Source organism: Kryptolebias marmoratus, linkage group LG15, assembly GCF_001649575.2.
Source record: "Kryptolebias marmoratus isolate JLee-2015 linkage group LG15, ASM164957v2, whole genome shotgun sequence".
In the NCBI taxonomy this organism is placed as follows: domain Eukaryota; kingdom Metazoa; phylum Chordata; class Actinopteri; order Cyprinodontiformes; family Rivulidae; genus Kryptolebias; species Kryptolebias marmoratus.
The window spans coordinates 14,967,995-14,989,695 of NC_051444.1; the positions used below are offsets into that span (position 1 = coordinate 14,967,995).

Genomic DNA, 21,701 nt, shown 5'->3' on the forward strand with positions numbered 1-21,701 from the left:
TTCTGTGATTTTTATTATGCCTAATAAGAAAACTTGAGTCACTGTCCAAATATGGTAATAATTAAAAGCCTAGCATTCTCGGAACCCATGCATATCGCCCTCTGCCTTTCATGCCAGAGCTTTAGACTCACATCCTCTCGTGTTGAGGAATGACAGAGTGCAGAGTGGTCACGCTCATTGTAGCTGTTAAGGATGACTTTCAATGAAATTTGCTCAGTGGTTCATAAGATATTTTGCTAACAAACTGCATTGACTCCAGTAATTAAAGACGGACGATAATGACTTGCATTTGGACAATAAACTAATGAGACAGACATTTATTACCTCGAACAATGTTTTGCTTTTCTTATCACCAAAGCTGACCGAGTTCACGAGCTGGATAAAAATGCAATCCAAGCTGGTCGTAAAATATCAAAAGAGTTTCTGTTCATGTGAAAATAACTTGTTTCTCAGGGTTCAGAGTTTCGAAGCGGCACCGTTTCAGTAGATGTGTACCTGCCTTTTGAGACAGTGTGACTAAACGGCTGCATCCCATCATTGTGTGGAGTGACCGCAGTGAAACTTCTTCAACCGCATGAAGGGAGCTGCAAAGTGAATTTAATCATTCCCACATAAGACAGAGCTTGCATTCAAAGAGATCTCAGCAAGGTGAAATCCTCCTCCTAATCCCCTGCCAAAAACTCCACTGGGAAGATAAGAGAGCTGTTTTTTTTTCTTCTTCCCTTGGTCTCATGTTGGTGGGTAGTGAGAAATTGAAACTCCAGTAAGGATGCTGTGCAGTTTCTTCTCTTTGCTGTCTTTTTTCTCTGCCTCCCCCGCTGACACTTCTTCCCTTCACCTCCCTCCAGTCCTAAATCACTGTGACTGTGGACAAACATGCAGTTAATAAATCCAACAGCCAGCAGGGAAGTGCTACCTGTGTGTCTTGTAAAAAAAAAGAGCCATACGTGTGTATCAGTTTGTTAAAACGTTGACCAGGAGAAATCAACATTACAGTTACTGCATATAATATAAATTCAAACCTTGCAACCACATGAAAGCATCTTTATCCCCTGCTGCCAAAGGCAGAGTGACAATGTTACAAGCCATTAACATTTAGAGCAGTGTTTCTCAACCTTTTTTGGGCCAGCGCCCCCCTATCCATTATCAAGGCCTCTTACTGCTGCCAGCGCCCCCCGTCATCCTCTCAACGCCCCCCAGGGGGCGGTACCGCCCCCGTTGAGAAACGCTAATTTAGAGTCAGCCCAATTCAAGATGGCTGCCACAGCCAGGTGAGATTAGCCACCACAAACATGGCTCTACATCAGTCAATTTAACAGAAATTGAGCTAAATTTTGTGTGGTAGTAGCTGACAGTCATCCACATGATATACTCTGAGCACGAACACATGATGAGAGGTTGCATAACATATAGTGGTAAGATGTCTATAGCGTGTTGAAAAAGAGCCTAAATGAAACCTAAGTTCCAAGACGCCAGAGACATCGTTCATTATGACATGATAAAATGATGATGATGCGTCAGAGCGGAGGCAGTATTTAGGTATGGATGTTCTGTGCCATGTCACGGCTGACAGGCTGGGCCACATAAATTCATATGCAGGTGCACAGAAGCAGAGGGTTTCCTGCAGCATGCAGGCAGCTCTCATGTCAGAGATCTACCGAGGCATGACATGTAAAAGCACACACATACACACACACACACACACACACACACACACACACTCACACTCACATATCTTCTCTCTAGGCAGCCATCCACCGCAGAACGGCTGATAAAAATATCACAGGCCCTATCAGGCAATTAAACAAGGAGACACAGCAGAGTGTGTTGGCTCCTTAATGGCTTCGGCCTCCCTGCAGAGAAGTCTGTGTGACTGGCCAACAGGGGGGATACAGACCACTGNGGTGGGGGGTCAGAATGAGGGAGAGGCAGCTACAGTGGTCACAGTGAGCTGTTTTTCTGTCATCTTCTGAAGTATTTTATCTTAAACTGAGGGAAATGTTTCTTTGAAAAAAGAAAAATTGCAGATATCAAGCAGCAAGAGCTTAGTGACTAATTTAATCAGATTAGCTGTTTCGAACACTTTGTATAAGTCAAGTTTATGATACATAACAAACTCTTCCACAAAAGTGTTTTGTTCTCTTTTATTAAATTTTTGTTGAATCATAAGCATGGCAGCTCATGACAAGACACACAAGCAAATATAATGGCAGCATTACTACTGCTAAAAATGAAATTTCTTGAGGGAAAGCAATTATCTGCTGTGTTGCACTCCAAAGTTTTAAACAAAGATTCAATGTGAGCTGGTAGTGCTTGGAGTATGTGATGGGGATGATGCTCAGCTACTACCACACTAAACATGATGCCAATACTCAAATAACTGACTGAGTTATAGCTATTTTTGTGTTTGCTCATTTGAATGGGTTTAATTTCTAAAGTTATCTTGTTGTAGAGGACCATCTAATTATTCCTTTCTGAGAGTTTGATTAACATCCTGCTACAGGTTCATGAGATATTTTGCTAACAGACTTACAAGGATGACTTAATAGTTCAAGTCAAGGTTTTAAGCAAAGGTCTTGTTTGATCTGTTAGTGCTTGGAGTATGTTTGCAGTGACTCTCAGCTACTATCATGTTAAAATTTAGCCTATTATTAGTGAAACTGACAGAGTTATAGCTTGTTTTTATGTTTGCTAAGTTCAGTAAGTTGTGGTCTTTTTGAATAAGGTTGACTCCAGAAATTATTACAGTTGTAGATGGACATCCAATAAAGTACTTTCTGAGAGTCTTATTCAAATCCAACCACTGTTTCAGGGAATATTTTGCAAACAGAGACAACCAACACATGCACACACAGATGCAGGCAATTACATTATCACCCACCTTTCAAACGGGCTGACGATAAATATATATATTTAGAAAATTTGTAAATGTCATGCATGATTATAAATATAAAAAAGGTTTGTTTGTTCTTTTACTTAAAAATGCGCTGTATTATGTTGTAAATTTCATACTGCAATATGGTTTGCTTTAGTCTTATTTAGTTATTATTTTTTAAAACATCATTTTAAAATTTCCCCATTTATGTTCAGTCATGACTTGTGACATTTAAGTTTGTTTTGGGGAAAGAGCTTGAGCCATAAACTTACTGACCACTAATCCATGACCTAAATACATTGAAAGCACTCTGATATTAGTTCATTTCTGTTAAAGTGCTTATAGTCGGTGTTGTCTCTTTTCTTTGGATATCAGCATCATTGGTGCAGCTGCTCCATGTCCAGTAGTCAGTCAGCAGACAGTTCCACTTTGTATTTTGATCACTACCAAACTTGGGTTCGCATTGATAAACAATGTTCTAATCTGAGTTCTCAGAGACTATCACCCCGGCAGCATTCCTTGTACGTGGACATATCCTGACCCTGAAAGTGAGCCTGCTGGCTGATGTGTAGAGCATCATGGAGGTGATTGATCTATGCTCCATAATGGACATTCCTGGAGTCCAAATGGGCATTATCAGGCTGCTGATAGAGGCTGGTATCAGCTCCATGTTTCAGGCTCTGCCATGACCACCGCTTTCACCTCAGCGGGGGGCTCTTTGATGAACTCTGTATCACCTCACACGATCTCAGTGATACAAGGCGCCACCATCTTGGACTTCGGCAGAGACGTGGGCTTGTGTTGGTTTTATGTGTGTAGATGTGTGCGTGTGTGAGAGAGAGAGAACAAGACAGAGAAAAAGAATGAACGATACAGATAAAGAAAGGAAAAAAGTGTGAGCTTGTGTGTTCCATGTTCTCTCGGTTCAGGCTGCATTTAATGGAACCAGATAGTTGCCTCTCCATTACAGCAACAGCACCGATGACCCAGATAGACAAATTCATTGAACATAGAGGCAGAACCTCGATTTGGAGGAAATTACCTATCTATTTTAGCTAGTTAAGATATAAAATGACAAGAAAGGGCAACAAAACAACATTTCATCTTGGTAAATCCATTCAAAAAATGAAAGTAGCTCATTGATCCCTACAATATAAGACAATGTGAGTGGAAAGTCAGACTGATTTAAAATACTTCTAGATTATTCTGGTTAAGAATGGAAAAGGAGAATTAGGATTATAGTTTTAAACCAACCCCAATTTTTTTTTTAAATGTTGCTTCTAAGCAGCCAGACCTTCTTGTAATTATTATTATTATTTTTTAAAATATCTCTCCTTCTGGCCTTCTGCATGTATTTCAAAATATTCCTTTTGAACTCTGTAAGATGCTACTTCATATAAGAGACTTCATGACAAATGTGTCTTTAGGTGTGGACAATAAAAAACACAGTGAATGGGTCAAAAAAAATGTGAATAGTTGCTGCTTCCTAGCTCATTGGTGCTAACATCTAGAGAAGGAGCCGCAAAGTGAGTTCTGGTCCTGCCTGCACTTCCTCCACAGCTCATCGTCCCAGACTGTGTGTTCTGCAGACAAAGATATGACTCTCAAAGGGCCAGCACAATGCAGCTCAAAGGCTCCCATTTCTGTCTGCTCCTTTCTGCTCCCCTCAATCACACACTTTCTGATGGAAAAAAAATAAACTAGCCTACACGTGACAACTTGCCGCAGCATTGACAAAATTACTTATTACTCCTTGCCTCACACTTCCCTCTCTCTGCACGAATTCATCAAAGCCTCCCTTCAAAATGGCTGGCACCTCCTCGCGCTGGTTTAGCCTGCATGTCACCCTTCCACTGCAGTGACCTTGAGACGGAGATGAAGTCAGGATGTTGTTCCCATAACTGCTGCCTGCAATACAGTTTCTCTCTCTCGGCGCGACAGACAGACACAGCCAAAACGGCTCTCACTCACACTGACACCTGGGGGGTGGGGGGCTGGGGTATGAGGGATGGGGGACACCCTCTACATATCCACATCAATCAAAGCAGGATTAGTGTGACTCTCTACTCCATTTTATTTCTTGTTGGTAATAAAACAGAGAGCTGGTCCGTAGCAACAGAGCTCACAATAAGAAACAAGCAAGTCCAAGAAAACAACAAAAGCTGTTTTTTTTAGTGCAAGTAGTATTTGGGTCACACACCGCAGCTATCCCATAAAGAAAATAATTCATCAATTATAATTTGTCTCATAAAGAAAGCCTTTCTGCAACAGTTGTGCACAAGCATTGCCAGTGACAAGGAGTGTTCCTGGCAGCAAGAAGCTCAGAATAAATGACATGACAATGTGTGACACAGAACTGTCTGCTGTGATCAAACACCTCCACCAGCAAAATGATCCCCCCCACCATCCCATCTTCCAGGAAAAAAAAAACAAATCCCAAAACTTGGGACCAGTCGTGACCCATCGAACATGGTTCATCTGTTTTTCGATGGAATAGAGAAGCAGGCAACCGATGAATTCTTAATCAAATAAAAACACTGAGTTATGGGAGTGGGAGGCTATCGTACTGGCCTTGCTGAATTAATGAGGCATTTTATTTATTTATTTCTTCTTCCCACGTGCTAGGTTTCTGAATGCTAAGGTTCATCGGTTGTTTTTTGCCATCCACTTCCATTCTTAGGCTAGGCAGAGCTGAAAAAAAAAAAAGCTGAAAAGCCCATTCGCTGTCCAATGCTGGGCACGTATTAAAAGCTACCCTTTGATACGAATGAATGCCTGATCAAGTTACAGCTCCTTATTTTGTGCAGCCTGTCGCAGCTCAGGTGAGGATGAGGGTGAAATTGCGGCATCCCGGCGCAGTGAGGTCGAACCCCATCCAAATTCTGTCCCAAACTGCCCACTCTGACCACCTGAGCCTCTGCTGTGTTTGTCCATCTGCTGGCAGCTAACTCAGGCAGCACCGAACAAATGTGTTGCTTCACACCAATTTAAGATACAGTTACACACTTACCCTGTCAGGTTACAACTCTGCTCCTCACACCTATAGCTCTTTTTTTTTGTCTCCTCCCTCAACATTGGTGTCATGTCAGCAAAACAAATCCTGCCAAAAGAACAAAAAGATAAATAAATAAAATATGACATTGTGCCATGTTTTGTTTACAAAATGTATACACTACTCATGGAGTAGTTGGGCATTCCTATAGCAACCAGGTCCTGTAGTATAGACAGCAATATCAAGCCCAAACCCAATGCCATTTGCATACAAATTGCCCAGCTGGTACCTTGTTGTTATGACAACGGCACACAGCTCTCAGAATTCATTTGGAAGTGAAATATAAAAGGGGAACAGGCACTGAGAAGCAGTGTCATTGATGAAATTCCCTCTGCTTTTAAAATGACAATGTAGCTGACACTCCACACACAAATGAATCCATTCACCACGCAGTACCTGCAAGACACCTACAGGTCATATACAAGGGGAAATTAAAACCAAGCTCTCATCAGCTGTAAACCCACTGATTTCAAACCCACCGTGGACACATTCCGAAATGACTGCTAAATAATTGTTTGGCTCCATCTCAGCCAAGATATTATAGTTTTTTTTTATTCTTATGGCAAAGAAGCAGTTTATATTGAGACACGTTTTATGGGGCATCTTCCTTCTTCTGGGTTCACTTGGTTTTGCAAAACTGCATGTAATTCCCTGCCATGAGTCATGTCAAATCCTGAAAGCCAAAGAAAAGAGGAGGAAGTTGAGTCTACTGACAGCGCAGTGTCCTCTGCCAGTAGAGTGTGGCAGGGAGTTTACGCCGCCGCCTGTCTGGCTAAACAGATAAAGTTTATCTCAAGGGCAAGTGAACTGATGCTTTTCCATAGTCATCCTGGCTCAGCTTACTGGTCAGGTAAATTACCCTGCTCATTCTGTCAACCCAGCATGTTTATTTATTTCAACAACCCCCACTAGATGTCAGTTTAATCATTGGCCTCAGTATGGCTGCCAAACCATTGTGGGCTGCTCAGTTTGTCTCCCAGAGAGAAATAAACCAGATCATAGTTCTAATGCTTACCCTCAGCTAATTTGCAGGGAGGGTGAAGCCTCATATGTTTAACTGTGCACTTTTTCCCTTTATGGCATGCTAATGATGGGTAATGATTGTCCTGTTACAGATTGTTAGAGACAACTGGTGCAAACTACCTCAGCCTGGACTGAAAGGCCCTGTCTCAGCAACAACACAACAACACAGGGAGATTTGTGTGTGTCTTTAGGTGTGTGTGTGTGTGTGTTACATCCTCTACCTCAGGGTGGGAGCAGAAGGAAGGTGACACATTGTGCCTCTCCAGCATATAAATGGAGCCTTCTGCCCGCTGGCGCTACAGCATGACAGTTTAGTAAGTTTGTTTCCCCTGAACGTGCAACTCATCCCAAGGTCACAGCTCGCCTGCAGCTCAGATCTTTAACAAAGCAGCATTCAACTGATTTGTCACTTACCATCCAGTTCAACATGACGACCCGATGGGGACTCTGCGGAGCAGGGAAGATCAGCCATGACTTCAGTGTGGCCGTGAAGACTCTGCCTCCCGAGGATCATCAGGTACTCCAAAAAAATAAGCTCAGTACTTTGCCATTATGGGCTTAAGGTGTCTGCTTTAATTCTAACACAGCTGATCGTTTGCTCTAACTGTACAGATAGCAGTGATTGCATCGAGAAGCATTGAGCGTGCTAAAGATTTTGCCAAGAAACACGGTATTCCTAAGACTTACGGCAGTTATGAGGAGCTGGCCAGTGACTCAGACATTGGTGAGTTTGGAACTGGGAACAGCCTGGCTGCACAGGCAGAGATGATGCTGTTTTTGTTAGATGTTGAAAATGAAACACCTGTGTCGTTGCAGACATCGTGTACCTGGGGGTGCTGCACACAGAGCACTGGCGCGTTGGTCTTCTGTTCCTTAAGGCTGGGAAGAACGTGCTGTGTGAGAAACCCTTCGCTATGAACTCCAGGCAGGTGAAAGACCTGGTAGAAGAGGCCAAGAAAAGCAATGTCTTCCTCATGGAGGTAAGGCAGATCTTTGGTCAGAACCCACCACATTCTGACAGAACGCAAAATACCGAAGGTGCGCTCTGAAGATGCGCTTGCCATTCAAGGGTAGAAGGTGAAGTAACGATCATGTTCATTTTTTATGTTTCTGATGTAGCTGATCAATGTTTTAGTTTTAGTAGTTTTACCAATGAGGCTACTACCTCAACCCTAACCCTTGTATGACACTACTTTGATTCTGATGTGCAGACTTGTTGAGCGTGTAAAGCAACATGTTTAAGGGTTCCAGTGCGTTTAAACCAAAAGTAGAAACTGTGTGGACTGAGAGATTAGCCCTGCAGTTCGTCAAGTAGTAATTGGTTTATCCCTTTGATGCACATAATAATTGCAGGTCTACTGTACCATCAGCTTTGATCACTCGACGAGTCAGATCTGAACTAATACAGTAGTGTACCAAAGCAGAACAACTAAAGTTGTCATGGCAATGATAAACCAACTATTTCTGTTTATTACCTCAAATTACTGACTTTTTAACTCATCTCTGGTGGCTTTCAATTTCTTGTTAAACAGTCTGATGATTAAGCTTCTGCAAGTGTTTTTCTTTTCTTTTTATCAAGCTAATGATTCTCATGGTTCATTTTGCATATCTGCCACAGATGTGATAATAAACAGTTTAGTTTGAATTGTTTTCTGATGTGGCTCTCCAGGCCATCTGGTCCCGTTGTTTCCCCGTGCACGCCGAGGTGCGCAGGCTGCTGGCGGAGGAGGCTGTAGGGGAGGTGAAGCTGGTGAAGGCCTACTTCGGCTCCCCTCAGCTCCACGTCCCCCGGTCGGTGGAGAAAGAGCTGGGCGGAGGAGCTCTGCTGGACATAGGCGTGTACTGCCTGCAGTTTGTGCTGATGGTGTTTAACGGCGAGAGGCCGGAGTCCGTCCAGGCCACGGGGGTACTGCTCGACTCAGGTAATGACTCAGCACGCGGGTCGTTCAGCAGGCGTCAGCTGCACATCAGGATGATTAACCACGCAGCGCGGATGAGCGATCACAAACTGAGCCGTTAAAGAAAAACACAAGCGGTGAAGAATCCTTTGAGTGACACGGGAGAACGTTTGACTGAAAATCACATGTAAATGAACTTCAATGTAAACACCTCAAGGCACAGTTCTTCTCTCGGAAAATCAAAGACTTATTATTAATAAAATGTCACACTAATCCAAATCCCTCTCAGAGAATATAGTAATACAGTAAAACTGGCAGGAAAATACGCAACTGCATGTCTCACAGAAAGAAATCCACTTTAAGACCATCCCACCATTCATGAATTGTCTTTTTTTGCCATCATAGCAACTTATTGAATGCATAAACAACATTCATTGATTTTTATGCATATATTTTGACATTCTTTATCAAAAAAGAATCATGCCATTAAGATTGTATAGAACTGCAAATATAATAACAAAATTATTTGAACCACATAATATAATATATATATATATATATATATATATATATATATATATATATATATATATATATATATATATATATATATATATATATATATATATATATATATATACATATATATAAATATATTTTAAAATTTCTTCTCTTATTTGCTTCTCATAAGAATTTAATGTTTGAAATGTTTGGCAGGAGTGGATGAGTCTGTGGTTGTGGTGATGAAATTTTCTGGGAAGAGGATGGCCCTCTGTGTCTTTTCAATTGCTACTCGGCTTCCAAACGATGCTGTCATCAGCGGCACCAAGGGCTCTATTAAAGTATGCTAAACTAAGTGCTGCATAAGAGCATTTGAATTAATTTATAGGATGATGGACAAACAAAGATTTAACCTAAACCTGATTTTCCTTCTAGTCAAATCAAACAGACAGATTCAGGCTGACTGCGTATGTTTATTTACGACTCTTCAGGTCCTTGGCCCCATGCACTGCCCTACCAAGCTGGTGGTGGACGGCAAAGAGACTGAGCACCCTCTGCCCGAGCCGTGCCTTCCTCTGAATTTCACCAACAGCACGGGGCTTCGCTACGAGGCTGAGGAAGTGAGACGGTGTCTGCTGAAAGGTAGGTCAGGATAAAAGGAACGGCGTGTGTTTGTCTTCAAAAAAGATCACATTGTTTGAACAGCTCGGAGCACTCGTTTCAAAGGAAGGGTGAGTTGAAAAGGGAAGACGCTGCAATTTGGTGAAACTGCAGCTTCTGGTGAACGTTCGAATGAATAGTCCCACACAAACGCACTTGTCAGATTGTGTCTGAATCTGCACCGCTGTCTGTCCTTGAAATGTCCTCTGTGATACGTTTGCGTTTACAGGCTAGTTGCTTCTGCTTCCTACATTCATTTGCATAATCTTTTCACTCCTGCCTTTACCACACTGTATGCTTCATTATGAATGTACATATTTCAGTTTTTTTGTTTTTTTTTGCACATACCTGTGTCCCTCTGTGTGACTGTTGCCCTCCTTTTTTTTTGTCTCTGCAGGACTAAAGGAGAGCCCGCGGATGCCTCTGTCAGAGTCAGTCTTACTGACGGAGATCATGGATGAAATCAGGAAACAGGTGGGAGTTGTCTTCAGCCAGGACAGACAGTGACATCGCTCCAAACAGAGAGGTTCCTCCTGCTCGGCTGGACGAGAGGGAGCTGCATCAGACGTGGCACAGAGGGACACAGCCTGGCAGAGTCGCTGCAGAAAGAAGAACTGGGATTTGCTATTGAAGGAATAATCAGTAAGAAAATGAAAATTGTGTTTGATGATTTCTAATTTATTTATTTATTCACATCCAGACTTTTGACAGCACCAAACATTGATCGTCTTCTGTAACATAAATGTAAACTCTGTATAATTTTGCCAAAAAAATCATTTAAAATAAGCTCTCTAACAAAATTAACCACATTGTAAACAATTAGACATCCTGTAATGAATTCCTTTTTCTATAAAGACAGAGCCAGGTCTCACTACAAGGTGTGTGATTGATGAATTCAATAAAAGACTGATTTATTGTTTTTATTTCTGTTTTATTTCAAACGGCATCAAGTTTATAATCAAATCTTGGGGATTTCTCATTTGCTTGAGTGGCACAGATAAACGGAGGTGTTCTGTCATGTCTGACTGTTGCAGAAATGCGCAAATCGATTCAAAAATAGGTCGCACTGTCTACTTTTCAAGGTTAGGATGGTGAAAGGCTTCTTTGAGTCAGCAGAGAGCATGGCTCATTAAGCGCTTGCTCTCAACCTTTTGGGCTCACAGGACATTTAAAAAAAAATTAAGGATACACTTGATGCATCCCATGAATGTGAAATGAAACATTTTAATATTATTTTGCCCTTTCTAGTGCACTCATTTCTTTTCCACACATCCTGGGCTGAACCTGCAGCATTGGCAAGACTGCCTGATCATATGCACATTTGTGAGTAATAAAAAAATGAAAAATATCAGTTTTTATATTCATCTTAGATTCCACTTAATGGGATCAAATTGTTTTAGAGGTGACCTCTGACTACTGATTAAAAACTTACATTACCAGCTAATAAAATAAATAACAATTTTATTTAAGAATGAAATAGTAAAAAAACTTCATATGAATTTTACAAATTACACTTTTAACTAGAAAAATACTGAGTATATTTTAAAATTCACCAGATAAAATAAAATATTGTATTTTTTATATAAACTTTTAGATATGAAACAAAAAGATGAAAAGTTTTCCACTGCCTATAACTACAGAGCTTTGTTCAAAGAGGACAGACGAGAGAGGGAGAAAAAAGTTTGTTATTCTTGAATTTAAGTGTGAATATTTTTTGTCCAATTCATTTAAATTAAGGTCAATTAAACTGAAATACAAGTAAATACAGGTTTTATAGCACTAATTTGTAATCTCAGGACAGTATACTAAAAAGCAAACAATTCCAATTTAAATCTAATTACTCTTAATTCAGTTCATTTTGCTCAAACCATTTTTAAGTTGATTGTATTAAACATAACTGAGTTGAAAATCAGCAGACTAAATTACCATCAGTACAAAAAAAAAATTCACATTATATCTCAAACCATCTGTCTTCTCTGTCCCTTATCCTTGAGATGTAAAGTACAATCTTTTGAGGACAAAGTTTATATTTTGGACAGAGAAGATAGATGATTTGGGGGGGGCAGATTTATCTTAAGTTAGAAAAACAAACTTTGAACAGAGGAGTAGGCTTGAGGTTTCAGCTTTCCAAAACCTACAGTAAAGTATTAAGTTTGATTCCCAGTTATTTTCACTCTAATTCCCACCTTCGTGCATTTGACCATTTCTCTTGTGGACCAGACTTACAAAGACCCTAACAACCCCAAGAGGGAGTGAAGGGAGAGTAATTTGCACGTGACATTTCGGGATATTCTGCTCACTCTCTACAAGGCCTGCATGAGTAATAATCATAATGGGGTCCTGGTGTGGGTGCACTCACACATATATTATATTATTATGTCTTAGATGTTATTTCCAAGTTCCATGCCTGCCAGCTAGTGAATGCACATCCTAATCTGTGCCTTGCAGGACGCTTTCAAAATGTCCAAAGTGTTGTCTGTTGTAGTTGCCCCCTACCTTGTGGGGAGCAACTGGACCACAGAGGACTGCTCCATAAACCATGGGTGAAGACAAAATAAATTACAAATGAAATAAAGAGAGTCCATAGGCTCACATCATCTGTGTAAGCACACTTCTCAGGGCTTGAAGTGTGCAGCCCACCAGGAGGGACCCAAATTAAGGGCTAACAGCTGACCTAGAATAAAATAGGTCCGATGTGGGGTGACGTCACGTCACATAGTCAAAAAGGAATAATCTGCCGCCATCTTGTGGCCGAAATCAGGTACTGTTTCTATCTTTCAGTCAGCTGGTTGTCCAAGGTCCAAGAAGTGAGACATCCTGTCGCTCCAACATGGCAACCAGGTGGGGGGTCTGCAGCGCGGGGAAGATCAGCAACGACTTCTCCGTGGCCCTGAAAACTCTTCCAGCTGAAGACCACCAGGTAATCCTGTTAGCAGCCGCGGGAAGACGCGTCGAAACCCCGCGATCCAAACTGAAGAGGAGTCTCCACCGGAGAGGCTTCTTACGGAGAACTGACCGGGACTCGGTTCTTTCCAATGGTTTAAGTCAAGTTAAAATCAGTTTCTGGTTAAATTACAGAAGGAACATGTTGAGCACCTACAGACGGTGGCTTTCACTGGATGAATGCAAAAAAACAAAAACAAAACAAAACAAACGAAAGTGAGCGACTGGGCCGTGGCCCAGCATGTTTTCATGCCTAAAAGTCTTTACACTCTTACCGTAATTGACCAAATATATGGGCACTTATATTTTTATGCACTTTAAAACAATTTTTTTTCTTTCTTGCTGTAAAAAAAACTAAGACAAACTGTATAAAAACAACACTTTAGAATACACTTTACTGCTTTACAAACAAATACACAAACTTCACTGACGCTCAGTGCTTTAGTGCAGGTTTGTGAGTGATGATGACACATAATGGCTGTGGCATAGTGGTGTCATTAAGGAAACTTTAAAGAAAGAACATTATGTGCTAAGTAATGCTAAATGTGTCTATATATGCAGCTGTGATGATGTGTTAGTACAAAGCCTCTCATTCAAGTAGGGTTCCAGTAACTCATCTGTTTTCTCAGGTTGTGGCCGTTGCAGCTCGGAGGTTGGAGGATGCTCAGGAGTTTGCCAACAAACACAGCATCCATCAAGCATATGGCAGCTATGAGGAGCTGGCCAGAGATCCAAACATAGGTCTGAGTCTGTCTGATGTTGTGGATCAGATTGTTTTGTCATTTTAGTTTGTGATTTAAGCACCAGATGTAAGGTGTACCTTTTACTTACTAGTCAAATTTCATTATTTTTTGAGGCACAATCAATCTTGTGTTTCTTGTTTTAATCACAGCTGTTTTGCTGGACTGAATAGTTCTGCCTTGTTCACTGTTCTCCCTGCTTTGGTTTGTCGTGCTCGTGTGTAGATGTTGTGTACGTTGGGAACATCCACCCGTACCATCTGAAGACCTGTCTGCTCTTTACAAATGCCAAGAAGAACGTGCTGTGTGAGAAACCTCTGGCCATGAACACCAGGGAGGTGACAGAGATCCTGGACTCTGCCAAGAAGAACAACGTCTTCTTCATGGAGGTAACGAGCGGAGATGGTTGGGGGGTGAATCACACAGAACCAGAACCCCTGCAGCGTAAATACGTTGACTTTCCTGTCCTGTCCGTGTTCTTCAGGCCGTCTGGACCCGCTTCTTCCCGGTCTCTGTGGAGATCAGAAGGCTGCTCGCTCAGGGGGAGCTGGGCGAGGTGAAGATGGTCCGAGCTGAGTTTGGCGTGCCGCTGATGCACGTGCCGAGAGCGATGCAGAAGGAGCTAGGTGGAGGAGCGATCCTGGATTTAGGCATTTACTGCCTGCAGTTCACGTGCATGGTGTACAACGGAGAGAAGCCAGAGAGCATCCAGGCTACAGGGGTCTGCCGGGAGACAGGTAATAAATGGGCTGAAAACTTCTGCTTCAGAAGATGTGTTGCTTTATTTATTTACAGCTATGTGTGTGTTGTTCTGTCAACTTCATAGTCTACAAGAGACGGTGGACAAAGCTGGATTATTTTTGTATATTATTGAAATTTTTGCCTAAAAAAACTTTTTCTTAATATAGTTACTGTTTCTAAATACATTTTGCCTGCAGCCTGCTCCTGACACATACAGACACTTATATTTATTTGTTGGTACTCTTTTACAATAATTAAAAAACAGCTGGTGTGACATCAGTCCCAGAAACTTTGGTGCTTGTCTGCATGCATTTTGATAAATTCCAGTCTGTTGTTTGGTGTTTTTTTGTCAGTAGTGGAGCCCTCCTAGGTCTTCTTCCATGGGGCCTGTTATCGTTGAAAATGCAACAGATGGAGTGATCAGAAAGTGACATACCTTGACCTTGGAGTTCAGGTCTTGCTTTTCCTCCTGCGTCCACATCCTGGGAGGTTGGCGATAATCCCACAAACCCTAGTTTTTTAACAATAAGCTTGAAGGCACCTGTGATGTTTATTAAGGTCAAACACTTAGTTTGAAACATGACTTTAATGCAAGGATTAACAGTCCCCTAAAGACTACCAACAAATCTGCTCATACTGTTTAGCATTGCTTTGTAAAACAAACAACAAATCATTTCTTTTCACTTTTTTTTGTTTACTTTATCACTGTAGACTGCAGTTTGTCACTTATTAAAATCTTTTACCTTCTTCTTCAACACCAGCAGGGTGTGACATTTGGGTAATTTTTAACCACCGAATGCGATAACAGTTCACCTTGTAGGTTTGTTCCTCTTCTCTGGAAGCATAAAGGTTAAACTTCAACAGTCGTGTCAGTTTTGCACGTTTCAGTTTTACCATGTCTTCATCACACCCTAATCATGTAACCGCACGCTGTTGCAGGAGTGGATGAGACTGTGGTGGTCACTCTGAAGTTCTCGAAGAACAGACTGGCCGTGTTGACTTGCTCCTCGGGCGTGCAGCTGCCTAATGACGCTCTCATAGCAGGAACAAAAGGCACAATCCATGTAGGTCACAAAGAACAATGATCACATCACCTCCGATGACCTGAAAAGCAGAAGAAATCACAAAAGTGCGTGCTGCTTTAGTTGTGATTGTGCCTCATTTGCTCGTTCTTTAGGTCCCTTCCCCAATGTGGTGCCCCACATCGTTAGTAGTGAACGGGAAGGAGACCCAGTTCCCAGTGCCAGAACCCTGTTTGCCTCTGAACTTCATTAAGAGCACGGGGATGCGTTATGAGGCAGAAGAGGTGCGAGAGTGTCTGCTCAAAGGTAATGTCATATTTAGCATGTTTTAGGGATACAAGTTCAGGATGAAAGCACTGTGTTAAAGTGACATGAAGAACAACAAACGCATTGCGCCGCCATTTCTAGAGCCTAACGCGTGTTAAAGTGCACTATAAAAGCGCTCGCCATTCACAGAAATCCTGATGCTTTTCACCTGTTTGTGTGAGCTGACCTGTCAGGACGGGTTTCTGTGCAGGGCTGAAGGAGAGCGCAGTCATGTCCCACGCCGACTCTCTTCTCCTGGCGGAGCTGGAGGATGAGATCCGCAGGCAGGTGGGGGTGGTGTACAGCCAGGACTGCCAGTAAACGTTCAGCACGCAGACACCCACTGGACTGCAAGAGAACTCCTTCATTTTCAGGACGAATTTGTTGTTGTTGTTGATTCTGGTGTCCCTGGGAACGAGTCTGAAGTCGTACAGTTTAAGCAGAAATTCAAGAGTTTACATTTTTTTTATGACAGAACATCAACCAGTTTACAACTGGTGGCCTTTTTCCTCATAACGCCGGCGCATTTCGATAGTTTACATAGGCATGCATTAGTGCACTGGTTTTCCAAAGCTAGGGTTGGGATCACTGAGATCATTTCCAGATACAACAATAAATTTAAAAATGATTCCTAAGAGAATTTGTTTGTGCCACTTCATGGTTTATGTATGAGAAATGAACTGTTGTTCTAAAAAAATAAAATAAAATAACAACAGTCTAACGGTAGTCTTCTTGTTCTTTTTGTCCCCTGTTGCAATGTGACGAGGGGACGGAAACCGGATAAACCGGTTCATCTTGAAAGTGAGGTATCCATTTTGGTGTGAGTCAAAATTGGGTTGCCGTGTCAAAACCCTCATCAATTTCTAGGTGTTTTAGCAGGTTTTGCTCTCAAATGTTAGAACTATGGGTTCAAAATTATTTCTTACTCAGTTTGGATGATGGGTACCTATGTTTCTATAGATCCCACATTCTTCCCATACCGCCCCTCTCTCTGGGCTTGCTCATATAGTAGCATTCCAACAGTGTTGAGTTCTCTGCCCTCGTCCATGAATGTCTTGTTCCAGTAGCCCATTTCTCATCAGAATGTCCTGGTTGACATCAGATTGGCTCATTATGTAACTTAAGTTGCACCGACGTTGTGTGACTTAACTGCTACTCCCCATTTATTTGAGGAAACTATAAGCAAAATAACTAGAAAGCATAGTTTCCTGAAATGATTGGGGTAGCTGAAGATGAATCTCCTGGCTGCACCCTGGCTTGGCTGCTGCGTCTGGTGGCGGATAAATTTGCTCCCTCGGCGCACCAGGACACGTCACTCTGCGCCGCCTCGGACAGCAAATTATCACCACAGTAAGGTGAATATATTCTCCCTCCAAATCTTTATCAGCAAAAATGTAATGTAAAACTTCATCCCTTGTGAAAAACTTTGTATTCTCAAGATAATAGCAATCATATGTCTCTGTTTACCTTTTTTTTACCCCAAAACACTCACAATGTTCTCTGTGTGAAAGTATCAGTTTCATGTGTTTGCAGTTTGTCATAAATATCTGCAGTTTTTACCTCTACACAGAATTACAGCAATATAAACAAGGTCTGTGATTTGTCTGCACTAAGCTTGCTTATATTTAGAACCATGCTGTGACCTAACTGTACTGTGATGAATGTAATTCAATAAATGATAAATATGAAAAAAAATATTGATGTTTTTGCATTGATTCTGTTGATTTTGTTTGTCCAGTTTGCCTGTATTATTACCAGTCATGCAGTTATTTAGTGTTTAAGTAGTTTTTAGCCTAAAAAAAAATCCATATTTTTTTTTATTTTCAGGCCTAACAATGCTCATACTGGGAATGTTTACTAGTCCTATTTTAAGAATGACAGCACAGGTAGTCCTTTGTGAGGTACACCCCCCCCCCCAAAAAAAAAAAAAAAAAAAAACTTAAATAACTATTTCTTATTTGTCAGACTTCTGTCTTAAAATTACTTTATTTCTCTTGGAGAGAACATATTTTACAGATTTCAGCTCATGTGGAGTATTGAACCCTGAAGATTGCCCGAGACATAGTTAATTTTTCATATTTGGTCATTTATTAAATAATTATTATGTTACAGGCAGTTTTCTATTATCTACTGACTCATCCATTAGTTCACCAAGGTCATCTTTAGCAGCTTTCCCTAAACACAAAGTTGGAAAAAACAGTTTTTTTTTCACCAGTTTTAGAAGGCAAAGCTTCAAGATCAGCCCAGCCTGAAAGACATTCCTAAATATGGGTCATGGGTCACCTATATGTACATCTAAAACACAACAAGAAACACCATCAGAGAGTCGAGCCACATTTTCCTCTAACTGCACAAAGCATGGAGCCAGGAATATTTAGTGAATTTAAAAGAAACATACACGGCCTTTGGCCTGCTTGAATCCCACATGAAGCAAGAAGACTGTCACTTTGGAAAATTTAACTATTGGTTGCTTAATCTCAACACACAATGTGGTTAAAAGATATGAAACAGATGAACAAACCACCTTATTAACACCTACTGTTTGTCACAATTTACTATCATCAACTTGTAAATAAGCTTGATTTGTAAATCACTACGTTTTGCTTTTTTATTTTGTAGTTTATATAGGCTTCTCACTGGTATTTTTCTTGTTGCTTGAACACCAAGTAAGGGCTGTGTCACTTTAACAGATTTATGAACCCATTCATATCTCATGTGAAAGAGGAGGGACAAAGCAGAGATCGTCTGTTGTTTGGTATGAGTAAATGTCTCGACAATGTTCCATTAATAATAATAATAATTTATTTCTTTTATAAGATGTTAAAGGAGACTAAAACATTTATTAAATAAATTTTAAAAATCTAAAGCGGTGCTTTTGTCGCCCCCTGGTGGCGGAGAACAGCCTCTGCAGCTGACTGATGAGCAACATGGCCACCAGATGGGGGATCTGCAGCGCAGGGAAAATCAGTCACGATTTCTCTGTGGCTTTGAAAACTCTTCCAGCTGAAGACCACCAGGTAATTATATTCAGCAGCAGGCCGAACACAGATTCTCTGTGTTATTAAAATGTAAGACAGCCTCGGGACTGACTCACTCAGGCTTCTTCTTCTGCGTCACCTGGTGTCCTGACCTGCAGAAATCATCTGCTGTTCATCTAAATTCTTTTTTTTCCTTCACCATGCTGTTTGTTCTGTGGACATACAAGTCGTATTTATTTTACTAACTAAATGCAACAGACACGGATCAGTGATTTTGTGCAAAGTGCAACTTTCAGTGCAACCAGTGCGCTAAACTTTTACCGTAAGTTACAGACTAAACGGGAACGAACAATTCTCAGTGACCATTATAGACCAGTGGTGATCAAACTTTTAAAGCTTCTGATTCCTAAAATGACAAAGGCAACAGCTCTGCTTGTACTTCAGGCCAAACTCCTATTCTACTCTTTTTTTCTCGCGCTTTTTTTCCATTTATGACTGTTGTTTTTAACTTTTGTAACCATTGCAGTGAAAATGAAGAGATTGTTTTTACATTTTGTCTGATTTCTGGAGATCATTTCAAGACCCCCAATTTGGAGTTTTATCATCTACAGCGGGGGTCCAGACCCCAATATTATGAGGAAACACTGCTTTTTAGATCACGACTACAAAAGAGCTGGAATTGAACTAATGACAGGCCTTTTTATTATTATTTTTATTTTTTTCAGGTAAAATGAGGCAAATAAGCAGCAACTAAGAGTAGAATTGACTTGTGTCCAGCTGCAGGACACACAGAACATAGAAGATTAAAGTGTTTGTGTATGTGAGTGATGACATCTAGTGGCCTAACATGGGCAGTCATAGCTTTTATTCTCAGAAGAGGCTATTTACACAGAAATGATGCATACAGTTGGAATACTAATCTGTCTTAAACTGTATCATAAATGCTGCAAACATGTGAGAGAAATGAGGCTCTCATTCAAGTAGGGTTCCAGTAACTCATCTGTTTTCTCAGGTTGTGGCCGTTGCAGCTCGGAGGTTGGAGGATGCTCAGGAGTTTGCCAACAAACACAGCATCCATCAAGCATATGGCAGCTATGAGGAGCTGGCCAGAGATCCAAACATAGGTCTGAGTCTGTCTGATGTTGTGGATCAGATTGTTTTGTCATTTTAGTTTGTGATTTAAGCACCAGATGTAAGGTGTACCTTTTACTTACTAGTCAAATTTCATTATTTTTTGAGGCACAATCAATCTTGTGTTTCTTGTTTTAATCACAGCTGTTTTGCTGGACTGAATAGTTCTGCCTTGTTCACTGTTCTCCCTGCTTTGGTTTGTCGTGCTCGTGTGTAGATGTTGTGTACGTTGGGAACATCCACCCGTACCATCTGAAGACCTGTCTGCTCTTTACAAATGCCAAGAAGAACGTGCTGTGTGAGAAACCTCTGGCCATGAACACCAGGGAGGTGACAGAGATCCTGGACTCTGCCAAGAAGAACAACGTCTTCTTCATGGAGGTAACGAGCGGAGATGGTTGGGGGGTGAATCACACAGAACCAGAACCCCTGCAGCGTAAATACGTTGACTTTCCTGTCCTGTCCGTGTTCTTCAGGCCGTCTGGACCCGCTTCTTCCCGGTCTCTGTGGAGATCAGAAGGCTGCTCGCTCAGGGGGAGCTGGGCGAGGTGAAGATGGTCCGAGCTGAGTTTGGCATGCCGCTGATGCACAGGCCCAGATTAATCGAGAAGGAGTTGGGCGGAGGAGCGTTACTCAGTCTGGGCATGTACTGCCTGCAGCTTGTATGCATGGTGTACAACGGAGAGAAGCCAGAGAGCATCCAGGCTACAGGAGTCTGCCTGGAGACAGGTAATTAATTAATATACATAATATCCAGTAATCAGCCAAATTCTCTTTTCTCTCCTTACCAGAGAATAGTTTTCTAATTTAAATGTTTGAAGCTGTTGTAATTCAGCCAGTTTCTTTCTCACCACCATTTCCTGTTTTAAAATAATGTTACACATTTTGGTTCTTATTGCTCTGTAACTTCTGCAATGTGTAAGCTGAACTTGTCAGAGTTCCTGTTTCACTTTTAAACGCTGGGCCTGGCACCATTATTCATATTTATTTATTCATTTTTTAATTTTGTCACCTAAATCCTATTATTATTATTTTAATATGTATTTGTAGGAGTGGATGAGACCGTGGTCGTCACTCTGAAGTTCTCCAGGGACAGAATGGCCATGTTCCATTACTCTTCGAGCCTACAGTTTCTCAATGACGCCGTTATCGTGGGAACCAAGGGCAACATCCAGGCAGGTCATCGAAGGAAGGCTGTGATCGCAAATAAGATGTGACATTTAGTTGAAAAAAAAAAATCATTCTTTTCTCCAGGTCCCTTCCCAGATGTGGTGCCCTACGTCAATAATTGTGAACGGGCGGGAGACCCGGTTCCCAGTGCCAGAACCCCGTTTGCCTCTGAACTTCCCCAACACTACAGGGATGCGTTACGAAGCAGAAGAGGTGCGGCAGTGTCTGCTCAAAGGTATTGAGACATCCTGCAGGTTTTTGTCTGTATTATTTTACCTGTGTATTGGTAACATTTTGGCAAATCAGGGCTTTTGGAGTTTGCAGGTAGTCCCTCGCTGAGTAGTTCTGCAGATTGCTTACTAGGTGGCATCAGAAACATTGAAAGTATCAGTTTGTTTCCTGGCAGGGCTGAAGGAGAGCGCAGTCATGTCTCACGCTGATTCGATACTCCTGGCGGAGCTGGAGGATGAGATCCGCAGGCAGCTGGGGGTGGTGTATAGCCAGGACTGCCTGTAAACTTTTAACGCACACACACAGTGGTTTAGGAGAACAACTCTGTACTTGATTAAGCACTTTGTAATGAAGGTTTTGTTCTGAAAAATGTTCATAATAAAAATTGTGAACACTTACAAAAATAATAAAACCCTTGTCATTCAGTTGT

At 41.5% G+C, this 21,701-nt stretch overlaps 3 protein-coding genes across 3 annotated transcripts; all 3 read left to right on the forward strand.

The window, feature by feature from the left end:
- Positions 1–7,245: 7,245 nt before the first annotated feature.
- Positions 7,246–10,919, forward strand: LOC108240257 (trans-1,2-dihydrobenzene-1,2-diol dehydrogenase-like). Its single transcript, XM_017423603.3, has 7 exons — positions 7,246–7,467; positions 7,563–7,674; positions 7,767–7,930; positions 8,620–8,872; positions 9,566–9,690; positions 9,841–9,991; positions 10,407–10,919. The coding sequence occupies exons 1-7, from the start codon at positions 7,378–7,380 to the stop codon at positions 10,514–10,516; spliced, it is 1,005 nt and encodes a 334-aa protein (XP_017279092.1). The 5' UTR covers positions 7,246–7,377; the 3' UTR covers positions 10,517–10,919.
- A 1,854-nt stretch (positions 10,920–12,773) lies between these two features.
- On the forward strand, positions 12,774–16,482 carry LOC108240245 (trans-1,2-dihydrobenzene-1,2-diol dehydrogenase). Its single transcript, XM_017423585.3, has 7 exons — positions 12,774–12,929; positions 13,582–13,693; positions 13,918–14,081; positions 14,177–14,429; positions 15,373–15,497; positions 15,611–15,761; positions 15,973–16,482. The coding sequence occupies exons 1-7, from the start codon at positions 12,840–12,842 to the stop codon at positions 16,080–16,082; spliced, it is 1,005 nt and encodes a 334-aa protein (XP_017279074.1). The 5' UTR covers positions 12,774–12,839; the 3' UTR covers positions 16,083–16,482.
- Positions 16,483–18,636: 2,154 nt separating this feature from the next.
- Positions 18,637–21,645, forward strand: LOC108240258 (trans-1,2-dihydrobenzene-1,2-diol dehydrogenase). The gene is made up of 7 exons (XM_017423605.3): positions 18,637–18,778; positions 19,752–19,863; positions 20,088–20,251; positions 20,347–20,599; positions 20,921–21,045; positions 21,125–21,275; positions 21,447–21,645. Exons 1-7 carry the CDS (start codon positions 18,680–18,682, stop codon positions 21,554–21,556), a joined length of 1,014 nt encoding a protein of 337 aa, XP_017279094.2. The 5' UTR covers positions 18,637–18,679; the 3' UTR covers positions 21,557–21,645.
- Positions 21,646–21,701: the final 56 nt, after the last annotated feature.